Source organism: Branchiostoma floridae, chromosome 13, assembly GCF_000003815.2.
Source record: "Branchiostoma floridae strain S238N-H82 chromosome 13, Bfl_VNyyK, whole genome shotgun sequence".
Classification (NCBI taxonomy): domain Eukaryota; kingdom Metazoa; phylum Chordata; class Leptocardii; order Amphioxiformes; family Branchiostomatidae; genus Branchiostoma; species Branchiostoma floridae.
The window spans coordinates 11,342,332-11,362,133 of NC_049991.1; the positions used below are offsets into that span (position 1 = coordinate 11,342,332).

General features: G+C 43.1%; 1 protein-coding gene across 1 annotated transcript in view; it reads left to right on the forward strand.

The window, feature by feature from the left end:
- Positions 1–19,802, forward strand: part of LOC118429047 (polycystin-1-like) — a gene marked incomplete in the record, with an annotated part of 44,405 nt that overhangs the window by 11,971 nt on the left and 12,632 nt on the right. Inside the window, 12 exon segments of the mRNA XM_035839389.1 lie at positions 575–753; positions 1,373–1,492; positions 2,324–3,031; positions 4,379–4,534; positions 4,648–4,755; positions 5,706–8,530; positions 8,533–10,833; positions 11,165–11,332; positions 12,572–13,209; positions 14,454–14,778; positions 18,680–18,891; positions 19,341–19,802. Coding sequence (XP_035695282.1) covers positions 575–753; positions 1,373–1,492; positions 2,324–3,031; positions 4,379–4,534; positions 4,648–4,755; positions 5,706–8,530; positions 8,533–10,833; positions 11,165–11,332; positions 12,572–13,209; positions 14,454–14,778; positions 18,680–18,891; positions 19,341–19,802 — 8,202 coding nt within the window.

A 19,802-nucleotide genomic window follows, 5' to 3' on the forward strand; every position in this document is an offset into this window, starting at 1 on the left:
ATCAGTTCCAAATAAGGCCGGACAGTAGCCTCTCTATCCTAGGGAGTCACCATTGTTATCAAAAAGGATCAGAGGACTTACAAAGTAAAAACTGCCACTGCCAACAAAGGCTGACATCTATGCAGTCAAACCTGTACTTCCACCCTGTGATAAAGGCTACAGTCCAGTGGGTGCCTTGAGAGGCGTTTTATACTGAGTCTCTTAAACTAACTGTGGACAATACAATAATGAGGTTCCATGTGTAGAAAGCAAGAAACCAGATTGTGAATCATGATACAATGGCAGGTGCAAAACTCATAAATTCAATAAAGATTTCTTTGACACTAATTTCTCTTTATCATGTCAAAAATGATGCACATGAAAGGAAAGATTATATCATACAACACAATGTAGCTGAAAGTGTCATTGTCCACTGACACAAAGTTTATTGAAATATATGTTGTACAAGTGTATGTCAATTTCTGTGTTCTTGCTGGAGCCCTTTGTATACCTCTTTGTTCTAAGTCAATGCTATAGCCTTTACCCATCACATGCAGAACCATAGGATGACCACATGTATGTGCTTTGTCCACAGGTCCCTTGGCTCTAACCCTTACCAGTGTACCTGTGACCTTTTCTGGCTGCCCCTGTGGCTTACAGTAGCCACAGGTGCCAACATTACCCTGCCTGACCAACCCAACATCACCTGTGTGGACCCACAAACCAACACAGTCAAACATGTGGATCAAGTTGACTTCAGCCCTCTTAACTGCAGTAAGACTTCTTATGTTTTCTGACACCAGTGGACAATCTAATACATGTTTACAAAATTTTACTTGAAGCTTCTCTTTGATTCTGTTATAGTTAACGTTATATTAACCTGTAGCAACTAAACTGTAATGTCAGCATTTAGTCCCATGGTGGGAATGTGTTGCTCCTTTGACCTCGTTGCTGCATCATATGTCAACTCATCAGCTTAATTTGTTTTTGTTACGGCTCTTTTTTGTTTGCTATAGATCATGTTAAGTGTTTTTGTTATCTTTCCTTATTTGCATGGCATGGGGCCAAGTTTTGTATACCTCCCTCAATCAATATCACATTCCAAGGACAACTTCAAGACATTTCTTCTAAAGGCTAAAAGTCATTAAGGTTGAGGGAGGACATACCACACTTTTTTTTGTTTTTCAGTTTGCTCTTGTAACGTGTTTGTCAATGCTTGTCGTTTTTTTAACGCCTTCTGTTGTTTTATTTTGCCGTACATGCGTATATTAAACAAGTTGAATGTAACTACCAGATTAACATTTTTTTTTTACTATGGAGTAACTTGTATGTCACTCACATTTAATCTGTGTGCATTAATGCTAACATGCTAACCCCTTCCCCCTGTTTGCAGAGCCTTGCAAACTCTCAGCAGGGCTATTAGCAATCCTGAGGAAGCATAGACACAGCAAAGTCCATTGGCATGAGAAACATAGTCTGAGTAGACACCGGAGTAGTAGAGGGCGAAGAAATGGTGAGAACTCATGCTCAGTTGGTCATCACAGATGCAGATTCCTCTTGTAATCACCATCTGATTAAACTATACTCAGTCTGATTGTAGTTGCACGTACCTGATATATGGCCAGGATGCCAACTTGCTCAGCTTTGGTCCACACCACATCATTGCTCCAGGCAACAGTTGGGTAAAACTGATCTAGATGGCATCCAGGCTACCTCATGATTTTCCTAATAAAGCACTTAATTGCATGGTTCATACATTGTTCTATAGATAAGATCACCTTGCACAAGGCTTTGCTTGCTTCCAGGAATGTTGTTATAAAATCAGCTGACTAGCCAAGGCTTAAAGTAATGTACTGCAATGTAGCTGTTGTAGGCAGTCTTCTCAAGAGCTTGATGGCACATTTTGTCACAGGATTGATTGTAGATTGTAGGTAATGGCCATCAATGTTATAGATTTGAAGAGTTTCATCCAATGAGAATCAAGTTATCATGAGAGTACATCTATATAGAAGGTGCTATGATTTGACAAGATTGTAGTATGACTTTATAGACATGCTGAGAAATTAGGCGATAGCCCTAAGTAGAGGGATAGTGTACAATGAAAACTGATTGAGAACCATTATTCTAGGTGATGACTTGCATGTGACATAGAGCTACATTGTATGTACATTGGTATCACATTAGAATATTCTGATTCACAATTATATGATCTTATAGTAAATAGTTTGCCATGTAAGCTTTGCTTCCATCAATCTGTTGAAAATCATGAAGTCTGTAAAAATCAATGAATCTTTCTTGGATCTTGTGATTTGTTCACTTACTTCCTCTTCTGCTCTCTCCTCAGCTCAATCCTACGGAGCTTGCTATACTGACACGGACACTGGAGAGGAAAGTCTGGTGTTCTTTCAGTACGAGCAAAGTGGATCACATGACACTGCTTCTTGCAATGCTATCTGCTATGCACAAGGCTACAGCTATGGCGGCTTACCAGATGCACAAGACACTTGTTACTGTGGAGAACTGGCTGAATCCTTCCCCTTCTATACAGGATGCAAACTCCTGTGGTGTGAGTGGGACCATACCATCAGCATATCAATACAACAGAGTGTGTGTCAGGGCCACTTAGGAATTCCGTCATCTTTCAAAACATTCCCAACATTTCACATCTCAAACACCAGAACTTATTACTCCATCAATGAAGACATTGACTTTACTCTGGCTGGAATACTCACTGATTCCACAAAATCTTACGTCTGGGATTTGGGGGACGGATCTCCACAAGTCAACAAGACAGGACTCTCCATCAACCACAAGTACAGCGTAGATGGAACATACACTCTTCTTGTGGAGGGACTCTACAACGGCACAGTTGTCACTACGTGGATGTCAGTAGTTATCGTGACGCCCATCACAGGCGTGACACTGACATGTCCGCCGTCTCACTACACGGGAAGTGACGCGTTCTCTGTGACGTTGGAAGCGCAGACGGGGTATAACATCAGTGTCCAGTGGCTTGTGTCTGACTACCACGTAGAAGGATTCATCACTGATGGTAACTAATTCTATTTATACAATTCAGTATTTGAGTCATATTTTTTAAAATTAGCAAACTCTTGTGTAATGAGAAGCACTTGTATGCATAATTGGCCATTCAAAGTAATTCTCAGAAGTGAAGCAGTTGTTAGAATAATTTATCTCGTAGTTTGTGGGATCATGTCAGCTTCCCTATTCTTAGCCCTGATTGGATCCTGTAGACATTAGACAAATTTGTTTGACTTGTGAAAGGAAACTCCAGGGGGTGGTGCTTGCTTTCATGCCAGGATTACTGTGATAGGCTGTGCATTATCTGCAACATTACCACCTGTAACATGCCAAGGCAGGACATTGGACAAGACATGTAATTAATTGGTACCTTTCAACAGTTGCCTGGCAGTGATGCAAATATTTAGAGTTTGACATTTGGCACAGACTCAGCCTTTGTAAGGAAACCACATACTGTGAAAACAGGACTTTTTCTTAACCTTCAGCAAGACAATCTGTTTGCTAGCCAAGTTTTGACACTGTCAACATTTACATTGATTTGATGACATGGCACTTCTGACCTACCTACATGCAGGTCTTCAATAGCTCAGTGTGACAGTGTTTGATATGGTTCATTATGCTGTATTAAGAGAGAATTCCCACATGGCACTGCGAGTGGCAGTTGGTATTGATTTGGTGTAATAGGACGAAGTTCCTACAGGCTCTCCTGCTTTTCACTACTGCTAAAGGGGGTGATTAGTTGCAGTTTCATGTTTCTTTTCTTGGGGGCCAAGACAGCTGTATTTGCCTCCCTTAAAGGACCCAACGTTTTCTGCAGAGTCAAGTGTGTTTTTAAGAGTCCTTGTGTCTCACAGGCCCTTCAAACCATGCACGGTTTCTTCTTATCCCTGACAAACCCTGTGTGAGTCAGGGTGACAAAGTCACAAGTATCTTTTTCCAAATGTAGGTGTTGACGTCATCAAGTGTTTGTTATAAAATACATGTATCTAGTATGCAAATCTCTGACTCATCCGGCATGCATGATAGTTAACAATGAATAGAGGGTCTATCAAGACTGAAATAAGCTTACAGCTTGAAGAGGAGGATAATCCGATAAGGGATTGTCTCAAATTCAAGTTTGGGGATAATTGGATGACTCGAGATCTTGCAGAACTGAGCCTCGATTTCCACAGCTGAAATCTTTGAAAGTCACATTGTACCCTGTCTTCAAAGGCATCCAGAGTAAGAGACAACTCACAAGTAGAAAATTAAGCCAATTGAAACAATATAGAGTATGCTAGTAATACCATGTCACACTATAAGAATAGTAAAATGCCCACTCTGTAATTTTCCTAACCTTTTCCCTGTATTTTTGCAGAGCCAGATGCAGACTACAGACAGTACTACATGGTTGGATCTGTTGTCTTCGATTCCGTGGACATTCCTGCAGTAAACATGACAGCACAAGCTGGTGTAGCCTCTGCAAACACGAAGAGATTGCTGCTGTTTCCTGGGATGTGGTTCCAGCACACAGGTGCGAGAACACAGGTTCTTTTCAGAAGATTATCAAAAGTTTGCGTTTGACTTTCATGTTAGAACTTGTGTTTTCAGACAATAGACTCATTTCCATTATCTGACACCATGCAGGGCTGCTGAGCACGTGGGAGTTTGTAGCTGCGCCAGGTGTATCCAACATCCACCTGCAGGTGTACAGACCCACCTGTCCTGGGTTTGGCTCGTATCTGCTCCCACCTGGTACGTCAGCTGCAGTGGGGCCCACAGCCTTAACATGACTAAAATTTGTTGCTGCTGTGTGTGCATACATGATTGTGTCTGTTGTGATCTGATGTGTTTTGTGTTTGTTGATAATTGAGAGTTTGCAGGGAGATAACAAATGTGGTGTTGTTGCGATTATCTTTTATTTTTATTTTTTGTTTGCAAGACTGTTTCACAGTTTGTCGTTACCGAAGCCAAGGCATGTAGTTTTCCCAGTATCCCCATACTAGGCTGATTATCTCTGGATCAGTGGACTCAGATCCTTTTTCAGTAATATTGTCCATATTCTTTGCAATCTCGCTCCTCTAAGCTGAACTGGATATCAGAATGCTATCTTTGTTAAATACCCAAGAACACTCCTGCATGAAATCCTCATGTTATGTAAACTTCTGCATGTTTACACTTTTGATAAAGTTTCTTACCATTTAATGCATGAAGCAAGAAACAAATCTCTTTACTTTTTCTCCATAACCCCTCCACCACCACCCCCTAAGAAATGCCTGGCTACATGTATGACAAAGAAATGACAAATAGTGAAACAGTCTTAGTCTTTTGATGTAAATAACCCTGACTTGATCTGAAGGATAACTGCCTGTGGTGTTGTTTAACTAAACTGAAGTGCAGTGAAATAGCCTTCCTTATCCAATGCATCCATGATCCTTTCTCTATGTTTCATTCTCCCATATCTGAAACACTCCTGAAAAACTGGAGATATATAAGCATGATATACTTTATGAATTATCCATTCTGAATCCCCATATTTGTACCTGTAAATTCTGACAATTGCATGTTCTCGAAATTCTACTTCAATGTTTCCTTGCATGTTTTTACTTGCTTTAAGAAAAGCAGACCCCCCCCCCCATTCTTGTGCTGAAATTTTCCATTGCGCTGAAACCTGTTTCCTGATGATCTCTCTCTGGCCCCTCTAGGATGTCAATCCCTGCCCTCCCCCTATGCCACTTGCGTGTCAGGTCAGTTATGCAACGCCACAGACAGCTGTCCTGCGGGCCAGCAGTATTGCTACCTCAGCTCGTCCTGCCAGGCTATTACTGAGCCTTGCAGTGAGTATGCCATGATGAACCAAGCCCTACCACCGCGGTACATCAACGCCCAGCCCAACTACACCCTCGCTGGAGAAACCAATTTGCATATCAGTGTAACGGAGCGCACCCTGGTCCGAGTCGACATCTCTCAGCAACCAATCACAGTGTATCAAGATGACATCATCGGTGTTCAGTTTGACAGCAAGGACGCTCTACAGTATTACAACTCCTCAACGTCCGAATGGGTGCAAAGTGCCCTGTACATGGAACAAGATGACTGGGTCCAAATGTGGACCCAACCAGAGGAGTACTCAGACACCTGGTTTGACGATGCGCTTTTTGAAATCCGAGCCATGTACACAGTCAGTGAAACATTTTCATATAGTCCTAGTAATGCTGACATTATCAAAGCAAGGCCAGTTGGCACTGTGACCTTTGCAGCCATTGTGGAAAACCCAGTTACACAAAGAACTGCTCGCAACTGCACCATCACCTTTGAGGATGCCATAGAGGGTGCTGAGTTGATCTACCCCATTCCAGGCGACGATGGAATTATCCGTCTGGAAACAGGCAAGGAGTACAACTTTGTTGTCATGATCACCAAAGGAACTGATGTTTCTGCTACCTTCATTTTCTGGTCGGAAGTGCATGCAGGGATTCCCGTCCAAGACACCTGTCCAGATGACATGGAGGACGTTCCTCAGGAGTGCACTCCCACATCAAACACTACAAGTTACGCTTTCTATTCCAAGCAGTATGACAGCAGCACAAATCAGTTTCACTTGTCAGTCCAGTTGACAAACCTTGTGACTCAAGTCACAGCAACAAGTACTGTTCAGGTGGATGAGGTCATCAGTGGTGTAACCATCAGCTCATCCAGCCCTCGTACTGCTGAAGGAATAGAACAGACCTTCACAGTTTCCTATGCCACTGGGACATCAGTGAATTCCTACGAGTGGTACATCGATGACTCTGTTGTTCTCAATGCTGATTCTTCGTCATTTTTCCACACGTTCTCCGAAGCATCAACACATACTATCTATGTTGTCATTGAAAATCCTCACGGTGCTGCCAATGCAACCCTGGACATCACCATCGACCAAATGGAGGCTATGCAAGACCTGATGTTTGTCAACGCACCTGCCTTAGAGGCTGCCGGTGATGCTGTCACCTTCACAGCCACAGCAGCTGTGGACTCTTATTATGACTACACCTGGCAATGGGACTATGGAGATGGCCACAGTGACACCATATCCTCCTCTGCCCCTTACACTGGTGATACTCCCATTGCCAATACATACTTGGTACAGCATGGGGAGAGTATCAACCACACCTTTGCCAACCCCGGAATCTACACTGTAAACGTGCTCGTGTTTAACAATTATGGAAACATATCTGCCCAGCATACAGTTGAAATCCGTCCAAAGCTAACCGGAGTCAGTGTTACAGCCGAGCCAGTGGCAGTTGAGCGAGGCGAGCCAGTGACTCTGACTGCTACCCCACACGGTGCTACAGAAGATGTCACATATAAGTGGAACTATGACGACTCCTCGACAGATGAAGGCAGCTCAAATGTCAGCATTCATACCTACACAGTTGCTGCTACTTACAATGTTTCAGTGACGGCAGACAATGGAGTTAGCAAAGCAGCCAGTTTTGTCCTGGTCAAAGCTCAAGTTAAAGTCACTGGCTTGGAACTGTCGACAGATCCTGAGGTGACTGAGATGAACGAGGTCACAACATTGACTGCGACAGTACAAACAGGAACAGACCTGTTGTACAACTCTGATATGGGGGATGGGTTTGTGCTTTACAACCTAACAAGCCCGTTCGTGCACACCTACACATATCCTGGCAACTACACTGCAAATGTGACAGCCTTCAACGACATCAGCTCCGAGTGGGAAACTATTACAGTCATGGTCATCAGCTCCTTCACCATAGACAATGTCACCTCAGGGAGTTGCACAGAGCTTGGGAAGATGACGACGTTTGAGGCATCCATAACAACAGACAATATAGACATACTGCAGTTTACGTGGTATTTCGGAGATGGCAATGCCACCACAGTACTGGGATCCCCCATCATTACACACAGGTATGGAACAACAGGCAACTTCACGGTTCGTCTGAAAGTGGAGAACACACAGAAGGTGTTGTGGGAAACTATCTATGGCTGCGTTCAGGAGCCAATCAGTGGTGTTTATGTCACAGCAAGCGGGCCCACTGCCTTGGGTCATGAGACAACAGTCAATGTTGTACTAGGAACTGGCTCTCACTACGTGTACAGAGTAGACTTTGGAGATGGTGTACTTGAGACATATGATGGCGGCTCAGATGTCAAACATGTCTATGGGTCAGCTGGAAGCTACAATGTGACTGTTACTGTAGAGAATGAAGTTACAACGACAACTGTAACAACCACAGCAAGAGTTGTAGAAGAGATTTCAGGTATCAGTATCACACACAATGGCACAAACCAAGACTTTGTTAGATCACAAAGTCTCTACACATATCAGGCTAATGTAGCAAGAGGGACAGAAGTGGACTACACCTGGAACTTTGGTTATGATCAAGAAATTGTATCTGGTGAAATCCAAACCTACCAGTACGATGTATCAGGGATATACATTGTCACAGTCAATGCTTCCAATGATGTGAGCAGTTCCTCCAACAGTGAAATTATCACGGTACAAGATACTGTTGATGGCCTACACGTGAGCAGCAAGGCAACAGAGATCTTGGTGGGGTCTTCATCTTCTTTGATGCAGACATTACGGCTGGTACTGATCCAAAATACACATGGAAGCTGTGCAGCACATGCTCATCCTTTGTTGGAAGTGACAGTATCACAAGACCCTTTGATGCTGTGGGCACTTTTGAAGTTTCTGTGAATGTTGCAAATGAAGTCAGCAGTGAGGAAGTGTCAACTAGTGTCACCGTCATTTACCCCGTGAAAGGTGCACAGATCAGTGGCGACTTAACAGCAGGGTCTCTGCATGCTGCAGGCCAGGCATACACGTTTTCTGCCAGTGTCTCGGAGGGAAGTGCTGATCACTACCAGTGGGAGGTCAGCAAGTATGGCTCACACATAAGCACCTTCACGGGATCTGAAGTTCACATTACGTTTCCAGACTATGGACAGTATGATGTTTCAGTGGTGGTGAGTAACAGTGTCAGCGACAGTGAGGCTAGCATGACAGTGGATGTGATTGAGCTGGTGACTGACGTGGACCTAACTGCCTCCAAAACAATGGCAAGCAACGAAGACGAAGTGACATTCACAGCAGCGTCTACAGGGACAAACCTCACATTTGTTTGGAGCTTGGGAGATGGCAGTCCAAACATTGAAACAACAGAACCTCAAGTTCAGCACCAGTATAACCTTGCTGGTACTTTCCTTGTCACAGTGAATGTCAGCAATGACCTGAGCTCATTGAAGTCTACTTCCTTGCCTGTAGAAATCCTTGAAAAAATCTCTGGGCTTGACTTGGAAACCACCACAACCGATACTAACTACTATGCTGGCCAGAACGAATTCACAAACTTTGTAGCAACACTTACCAGTGGCAGCAATGTCACCTACAGCTGGAGATTCACTGATGGAGGCAGAGAAACAAGCTTCAACGGCTTGGACTTGGATGAAGCAAAAATGGTGTACAACATGCTGGGTAACCAAACGGCTTCTCTGAGTGCCGACAATGATGTCAGCCATCAGAACATCACACGGACAATCGTTGTTCAGAAGAGGCCCACAGTTGTCACACTGTGGCCCAATGCATCATATGTCGAAACGTTGGACGTTATCAGTATAACTCAACAGGTTGAAGGTACAGATCTGGAATACGAGTTGGACTTTGGGGATGGACAGCAGATGATTGGGGATTCATTGCCATCAACAATATTGCACAGCTACTCCAAAACTGGTACCTATGCCTTGTCCCTGACGGTGAAAAACTTTGTTGGTCAAGAGGAGTATGTCGTCTCTATCACTGTGTTACAGCGCATCGAAGGTCTAGCCATCAACACTAATTGCATCATGCCGTACTGTACCAATGGTTTCTTAAGCCTCGGGGAAGAATTAGAATATGCAGCAAAGTGGGTCCAGGGAAACAACATCACATTTACCTGGGTGGTCGTACAAGCAGATGGCTCTACCATTGGATCGACAGGTGAGACAATGACATTTGCACCAACACAGCTGGGGTCTCAGTCAGTGACCCTTAGGGCTGAAAACTGGCTGAACAGCGTGTCTGTGGCTGAAACCTTCACAGTACAAGAGGAGATTGTAAGCGCAACACTGACTACGAGCAACATCATAAACCTGTACGAGAATGCCACAGTGTCATTCCACATGGGCATCTCCTCTGGGAGTGATGTCTACTACGAGTGGGATTTCAATGACGGCTTCTCAATTTTTGAAACCTCAGTGTCAGATCAAAACCGCACCTTCCCCACTGCTGGAGACTATCTTGTGAGAGTCAAAGCCTTTAACAACATAAGTTTGGTTGTGAAGGAAATCGCCATCACAATTCGGGAGTTGATGTGCCAGGAACCAACCGTGGACAGAGTCGGACTCTTTTCAAAAGAAGTCCTGAGGTCCAGCGAAGCATTCTTGGAGGTGGATGTGAACACCTTTGACTGTACCAAGTACAGAGTGATCCATCAGTGGACAGTTTACCAGGGAAGCCAGTGTGGTGTCAACAACATCACGCTGCCATCATCGGTCAACCGTGCATCTACCCGGTTGATTCTGCCCAAACAGACCCTCGGCTATGACCTTTACTGCATCGAGTATCAGATTGTCTACCAGGACACGCCGGTGCTGTCTGTTGTCAGGTTCTCGCTCCGTGTGAAGGCGTCGCCTCTCACACCTCTCATCAAGGGGGGCACGGAGAGGACCCAGTCATCCACCCAGGAGCTCCTGCTGGATGGAACATCGTCCTTTGACCCCGACACTCCGGACAAAACAGGACTGACCTTCCAGTGGAACTGCCAGGCATACACTACACAGGTAAGTCTCTATGGATGTTATCTGACTTTGACATGAGACCAATGTTACAGTATGTACAACCATTTAAAGCCTTAACTCATCATGTTGTCTGGCTTACACATCTGTGGTATGTATGCATTTGTACTGAGTACAGTTCTGTCCCCATGTGGTAGACTGTCAGGGGGAAGGCCCTTTCTGTCAGACAGGAGGGTGAATTTAGTTGTGAACATCATTTTGCTGCATTAGCAATTTGGGTAACTAAACAGTTAAATCAAAGAAAGTAAGGTCCTAGTTCCCATGTACATGTACTTTATATTGATTTATAACAGAAGTGAATGGTCTGTACTTCCAGAATGGTCCAAATGATCCCACTGCTGCATGCAATGTCATTGACTGGGCTACACTGCAACACAAGAGCTTGGTGTCCATCCCTGCAAACACACTGCCCGAAGGAACCACCTTCCTCCTCAACCTAACAGTTGGGAAACAGGACCGAGTACCGCAGTCAGCGCAACAAACAGTACGTCACCATATTTTCATATTCACACATTTTATGATTTCCTTGTCTCATGTTTATTAAATAGTTTCTACAGAAATAATGAAATGTGAATGGATAGACAAAGCAAACAATTTGGGGCTGGTGCAGGAAGAAAAGAAGGTAGGGGGTAATATGGCAGTATGACAATCTCCTGTGTTTTCATTTTATGCACAATGCTTTGTTTGTTTTTAAAATAGCTTTTTGACATGTGATATTCCTTTTACTTCTGGTGTACTTAACATTACAAGATGTGACAATAACATTGACAAATGATCCAGGCAGCCTCAGGTGTTGACGTCTTTTTAATAATCACCATGCAAAACTAAACCACAGCCCAGGGGGCAACTGTATCTGAAGGTCACCAAGGCTCCTTACCTTGAATGATATAGGTCAAGTCATGTTTGGTATGACAACAATCAGCCAGTCTATCGTTGGCTGATGTTGTATGTGCCGCCATGTTGGTGGTCTTGTGGCAACCCGCAAGGTCATTCCCATCTGTGTATGTTTCCACTAGCAACATTGTCTGGCAGTATTGCAAAGCAGGTGTCTGATTTCTCAATATTTGTGCCTGCCCTGTTGTTGTTGTCACGTACACCTGTCAGTCAAAACTACCCGCCTACTTAAGAACTTAATCAGCCTATAGGGCAGGAAGGGCTGCATTTGTTTCTATCACGTTGGCTGTCTCCGAGACATGTCATCACCTTGGAGAAATGCTACAGCTATGTTGTCTTTGTTGCCAAAAGGCCAAATTAGCTAGCATGGGTACTTCAGATCTGACTGGGTTGAGATGTCAGTACATGCTATGGGCTTTTAGCGTGTAAACCTGTGTTATCCATCCACAATGCTTAATATATATTATTAATTCATAATTCAAACTTTCAAATTGGTGCAGGCATTACATGCACCGTTGTGGTTGAGATGTAGTTTTGTATGAAGAGATTGCAGGCTCAAGATTGAACTTTGATGTATTATTATAGTACATGAATTAGGATGTATTATGATAGGAACAAAAATAAAAGAAGATCTGAGATGAAATGATCTTTGTTTTGAGAAAAGTGAAGTTGTAACTAGAGTGAACAGCCGACTATAGTATACTGGACTATAGTTGCTCTTGTTCAGTTGCTCTTTCCAAAGCAACCAAATAAAACAAAAATTAATTGTCACACCCATAGTTTAATGTTTCTCCAGATGAATGATTGTGATTTCCTTCTTTCCTTTCAGATTGTTGTAAACGTGCAGAATGTCCCATCAGTGTTCATCACCTGCGTGTCCTGCATCTCCCTGAACACCATGACCATCAGCTGGAACCAACACGTCACCGTGACAGGCGAGTGCCAGAACTGCAACCCAGACGCCGTCTACAAATGGGACGTGAGAGCAGACGACAACAGCGTGTTTGAGCTCAACGAATACACAACGACAACAGGAGATAGTTCTAGGAACCTTGTTCTCCGGCCAGGTGCTCTGGCCAGTGGTCACGGTTACACTTTCACCTTGACTGTAACAGATGGTTCCCAACATGGATATGCGACTTTACACCTGGATCATAATGACCCCCCGAGTGGAGGACTGTGCACTGTAAGCGCCAGTGAGGCAAAAATCATAGCATCATACACGACGGTGACCTTTGACTGCTCCGGATGGAATGACAACAACAACATTTATGCCGACCTGTTGATCAACATCATTGTCATGAGACAGACTGGGCAGCACACCTATGAGTCTTTCCTGCTTTACCGTGGCACACAAACCACGTACCAGTCCACACTGCCTGTGGGGCTAGATGACTGGAACCACAACGTCAGAGTCGTCATCCTTGTAGAGGATCGTCTAGGAGCGCAGGCAGAAGCATTCAACAGGTAACAAATTCCACTCTTTAAAATGATGGGTTTCTTTTACTGGTAAATACTGTTAACAATCTGTGTCTTTGTTTCATTTCCCTCTGGGAAACAACATATTTTCCTCATTTCTGTCTGTATGGAATGAGAAAGCAAGCACAGGACCTCCCTGTACAGTACCAGCCTGGTTTTGAGTGATAGGAAGTCTGATTGAATACAGGTGGTTGGTAGATAGTTAACCTGCCCCCTGGGGTGGGTTCATCCATGTGCTAAATAGGTACAACAACAGAACTCAGCAGGGGGAGGGTTAAAAAGCTACAAAACAGAAGCAACTGATTTGATTTATTTGTTCTGTCAGTATGTTTGGTTTGCTAATTAGATGATTAGGTTCTACAAAAGTATCCTGCTGAGCTAAATTGCCAGTTGATAATTAAGCTAATTAAAGACTTTTGTGAGGTAATTGCTCACTGGATATTGGAACCCTTGAAAAGGATCATATCGGCAGCAAAGAAAAGGCAACACTGGGAGCCTGAACAGCGACGAAGGCTACAGGGTACATATTGACTCTGTGGATAAACTTTGAGGGCACATCCTGGTCTAGACTTATCAGAGGATTATCTAACGTGGTGCAATTGGATTGTGTTGTTTGGTTGAGTGACCACTGGGGTACAGATAGAATGCAGAAGATAAAGCAGAGGGTCCAAGTTTGGAGGACTGAGTTACCTACCGTAAATCATGTAACTTTTGCAGTGGTTTTATTTTGCAGTCAAAAGAAAACAGGGTTTAGGAAGTCTTATAGATTCGCATTACATTTATGTACTAAATTCGTATTACACGATGAAAACGATGCTATAGTACTGTAGTCATTCATGGCAGACATATTCACAGTGTCATGCATTTGCAGTGGGGAGGTCAACGAAAAGTTTCATGATGTACAGTATGATAATTAGGAGATTGATGAAATGTGCCTTGCGTGATAACTAAAAGGGCTTTGTTGCCCTTAATCATAGACTGGAACATACTTGTGCTGTACAGTTTGTTTTATGCTTACTATTCTGTAGTGAAGTAGAAATACACAATGGTCTCGTAATGTAGGTAAAGTCAACAATTTCCTTACTTTGACTATTCTAGTTTACATAGCACTAGGAGTAAAATTGGCTTTTATTCAATGGATGTCTAAGCATTAAAAGATTTTTTTTCCCTATTGATTAGTTCTGTAAGAATTGTTGCTAGACATAAAGATCCATTTCTCTACCTGTACACAGCACCATGACTGTGGAGTATCCAGAGAAGACGGACCTGAATGGGTTTGACACTGTTGTACAGTGGCTGTCCAACAGAACATCTACAGACCTACAGAATGCTGAACAAAATGGCAACACTCAGCTCATTCTGGGATTGGCATTGATCTCGGCAACAATTCTGAATGTAAGGTCCGAGGAAGCCTGGGCAAGCAACGCAAATGATGGGGAGTTTAGCGATCGGGAGAATCTCCGCAGTGACATCATCAACACGGTGACATCGCTGTCAGGGTCTATCAGTACCAAGGAGGACAGCAAGCAGGTTTCTGCTGTTCTGTCGCTGTGTACGGTAAGTTCAGAACTGTCATCAAGGCAGACTGTGAGTGATATTTTAGGCATTTAAATGACAACAAATGACACAGGAAGCTTGAAATGACTCTCAAGATACAAAGCTCATAAAATTTATGGTAGGGTCCTTGGTGTGGTAGTGTTTGGTGTAAGCATTAAAAAAGTGGACGAAAAGTTTATAATGCATGTCAGACAGGCTGTGAGCATGCCCCATGATAAACACTTACGAAGTGCAGTATTAGTTCTTGTGTTGAAATCCTTAGTACTGTGGACAGATACAGATTTTCATATCCTCTGAGACTGGACCTGTCTGTATCTAATCTGTCAACACCTCTGTCAAAACAGAACCCCTGGAGTCTTTGTCCATGGTTTGGTGTCTGAGCAAACTTTACTGAGCAGGCTCAGGAACAAATCCCTTCAACATACAGTGGCCCTTAAAAACACTTTATGCCAACAGGGCTCGAAATACTGGGTGCATGTGCACCCAGGTGCACCCAAAATTGGAAATGTGCGCACAATTTTTTTCAATGGGTGCACAGGGTGCACCCAAATATTTTATTAAGTTCATGTATGAAAAGATATCAAGTATACTAGTATACATCATATTCTTGAAATCTAAGTGTTAGAAAGATAATAAAAATGTCTGTCATGGTAGTTGTTTAAGAATTTGAAAGCTTGTAACTAAGTTTTGTTATTAGTTTTTTCTGACATTCTACTTAAATTTAAGTGGTGCACCCAAAACTTTTTTGGTGCACCCAATTTTTTGAGCTGGGTGCACCAGTGCACCTAATCCGAAAAATAAATTTTGAGCCCTGTGCCAAGAACAAGACATATAGAAGGAACACGTAGTAAGGGCAAACAGCTTGTTCAGCTGCGTCAAGGAATAGCTTGAAATCAAAATTTCCAAAGCTTGATGGATCTTTAATCATTACAATTTTCTTATTTCACAAAAAATTTTTTTTAACTAGTCCTGACATTTCAACAACGTCACTACGCCCTGAGAACACCAGACAGGCAGTTGAAACATCAATACTAGTTCAAATTTGGTTGTGAAATAAGGACATTGCAATGGTTGTCACCTAATGAAAGTTAACTATTTACAAATTTCATGAATCCAGTCTGGATGCTTTCCAGCTACAGGCAAATGTGACCAAAGTTTAAGGACCATACAGAATGTTTCGATTTTTCAAGTATTGATACCTGATTCACCATTCCTACATGTCTATGGCATGTTATCAGATAGCAGGATGTTGTTATTGGCACATTTGTCTCAATTTTTGATCAGTTGTGTGTACTTGTAAAGAAGTGATAAGAACTGCAGGAAGCAGTTGCCTGGACAGGCTGGTTGTAGGTCCTGTGGTCAGTAAGTAGAGCTCCTCCTCCTACATTGAATCCAATTAACTGAAACTATTGGAGCAAGACTAATGCAATCTTCTGTGGGCATTGCCTGTCTGTGGATGATTCAGGCACCATCTTAGTTCTAACAGATAAGAAAAGCCATGATTTAATTCACCATCTAAGCTTTTTTTGAAGAGAAAACAACAAGCCTGAAACACAGAAACATTGTCCTCGAGAGGATTTACAAAGCCTTTCTTTGTATAAAGCATATGTTGTAACTAAAAAGAAGGAGCCTGTGGTTGCTAGTTTGTTCTGGTACAATGCTCTTTTGGGCTTGTACAAGGTAAAGGTTATGTCGAACCTGTTGTGAAAAATGTACAGTACGTGCTTTCCTACAAAAAGTCCAGTGCTGTAGCAGTGTGGGAAGAGCGGAAATTCAATCCCGCTCTCTTTCATGTAGAGCTGGGGACACTTGAAAAGCTTGTTGAAACCTGGACGATGTCAGGATTATTACACAAAAGAAACTGGAGAAGGGAAGAAACGTTAGTCAGAACAAGGCCACAGAATTTGGTTGTATTCTTAACCAGGACCTTTAATAGAAATCAACACCTTGTCAAAGGAACCCTAGTCTTCTGGTAACAGCCTACTGTTTTTACCCACGGTCTCACGTATCGCAGTTGAAGGCCTGTACCAGCCATCTGTTGATGGTGATACAGGATTGCGAAATCAACGCTGATGTTCGGCCATTCTTCCTGAGGTGTGGATGTTAAAGAGGGTACTTTTTGGTGTAACAGGAGGAATCTCTGGAGTACTATGAAAATAGGAAGTACAGCCAAGAATAATAGTTTTAACCTCCCAGGATGTCAGACATCTAGGTTGCAGAAAGTTGTGGGTGTCCTACAGTGTCACTTTAAATCTAGAGAAAAAAGAAACATGTCTCAGTTCTCCATTCTCACTGTTTGCTATGTGTTGGGTGACCCACATAATACATATTGGAACTGTTGGTTTCACCTGTCTTGTGAACTTTCTGCAAACAAAGACTCTTACTGCTGAATCTTATCTTAACCACTCTGTCTGATTAAGCTAAATATTTGTCTTTCTTCTAGTACCTGTCTAAAGTCAATTAAGCCCTTGTTGGCGCTGAATTTGCTGACATTTGTAACCTTTTTTGTGTACCCATACCGCACTGAATCAAACACGACATCATTGCGGTATTGTTTGTGTAGACATTTCCTTGATAACGCCAGAAAGTCTGTCAATGTGTACGACAGATGACACTTATACCATAACAAGCCTGTTGAGTCATCCCGTCATTAGTTTGTCCCTAACATTACATAACTGTGCATCAATCTTCGATGTAGGGATAATGCATACTGATTCTGTTCCTGGGGAGTTTTGTGAAATTCCACTTTATTTCAAGAATTTGCTGTTTCTTTGAAATGTGTTGAACCATCAGATAACATTATGGCTAAACTTGGTAGTTAGCAGGCACAAGTCATATGTTGTGTGGGAGGAACCACAGAACATTGCTATTCTGTGTCTCCTTGACCTGGTTTCTTAGGGTGAGGAAAAAAAAAATGATGAAGATGTCTGTCGTCGAGCCAGTTTTACCTTTATCAGGACCAAACGCCTGTAGTGCTTTTCCTGTCCAGGGCCTGTGTTCATGAAGAAAGGGCTGCCCTGCCCTGAATACCTACCCCACAATGAATGTGCGTCATTCCCCTTTGTGCTGTCTGTTTGGTTTCAAATAGGTCCTCTGCACCACTGCAAAACCAACATCTAACCCCACCTATCAGAACATTCTCGTATCTGGAGCAGCACGCAGCCTGCTTTTCATTTTCATTTCCTCGTGACATTCTAACCCGGCATGCATTGATAAGCCACTTTGAAAAACTCTGCAAAGTCTACTTATGCCATCCAAGGAATGTACCTGTAACAGCAAAGTGGGGAGAAAAATCCACAGCTTTTTCATTTCCCGTCCAGTGTGCTTACCGAGTACTGACACGCTGGCACCAGTACTGCACAAACCAGCCTGTGTTCATTCCACACAATTGTTCCTGTCACACATTCCAGACTGGCATTAGATCAACAGTTGGGAGGCACCAAAGTACCAGAGGAGTTTAAAAATTAACATGTACATGTACCTGCCATTACTCAACCTGTTATCACAGTTATTTATAGTATTATCTTATAGCAATAGGTAAATGGGGTCACTGAAATATTGGAAGTCGTAATACCTTTTTGATTGAATGATAATTGTAAAAGAAAACAAATTCTGTTCTGGTACAGTGTTCCATGTATACATATGAGTCAGTGACTCCTGATCACTGAAGGAGGCATGATACATGTAGCTGATGATAGTTACCCGTATATCCTCATTTCATACATTGCACTGCAAAAAAGTGTTGAAATGTTCTGTAGTAGTCCTATATGATACAATGTACATTAACTTTGTAAATGTAGCACCTGGTGTACTATTATGCATGTACACACTGTACATACATTGCTACTACTACTTGTGTTTCCCTGTCCACCATGTAACCCGTCCCCATGTCCTTTTGCAGATGTTCCCCCCGGAAATGATCTCAGAGACCAGCCACCATGGGATAACCAGTGCCCTGGAGGACTTGGTCCAGATCCAGGAGGAAGAGGCTGAAGAGGGTCAGGTTGTGGACATGGACACTGCCACCAACATCATGAACATCATCTCCAACCTTATGGATGCAGCCAACCTCAACATTTATGAGCCAACCACTGACATCTCTGTGTCTTTCAGGTATTATCATAATCATGACAAGCTTGTAGGGGCATATCCACAAATTACAGTACACACTATGTCAAGCATGCCATAGGTATGGTATACAGTCAAACTTGTACAGTGACCACCTCTACATAAAGACCACCTTTCCAATGTGACCACGTTTTGGTGGTGCCTTTTCCATTGACACTAGCATGAACAATAATGTCTATTGTGACCACCTGACCACATTGACCATTGTTGCAATTCAATAAAAGTAAATAAATTTTATTGGTCCCGCTGAGGGCAGTTTTGACTTTTTATACGGTAGTTACATGTTAGAAGACCAGAGCCTGAGGTCCAATCTTGCACAGCTTATGCATTGTTTTAGTATTTATTGCAGCATTATAACAATTAGTTATATTGAAAACTCTACTAGCAAATAATTTGTATGACTTTTCAAACAATTGTTTCTTTGCCTTCAACAGTGAATCCCACCGGAGGGAAGTGGTGACCAACACATACAGCCTAGCCTCCAGGTATAACTATGCCCTGCTGAAGAGCAAGGTGGAGGGAGAAGAGGACATAGTCATCACTGCACCTTCCATCTCCTCACGGGCCAAGCTCACGCAGGCCAGTGTCGTCAGCACAGCCCAGAACATCAGCGGCAGTCAGTTTGTTGTGCCCAGGAGCGTGTTGGGCGTATCTTCAGAGGTAGTGAGTCAGGTTGAGATGGTATTCGACACTAACCCCTTCACCTGGGGTCATCAGCATCACATCTCCTCCCAGATGATGTCCCTGCAGTTTGCCAGGAGTGACCAGACGGAAGTGAGCGTCGACAACCTGCCTGAGGAGAGCCAAATCAAGGCCTTCATGGTCGAGGGTGGCTTACGGAACACAATCATAGGGGGCAGTCTTGTGGGCAGTCCTGGCTACGATCCCTCGGAGGG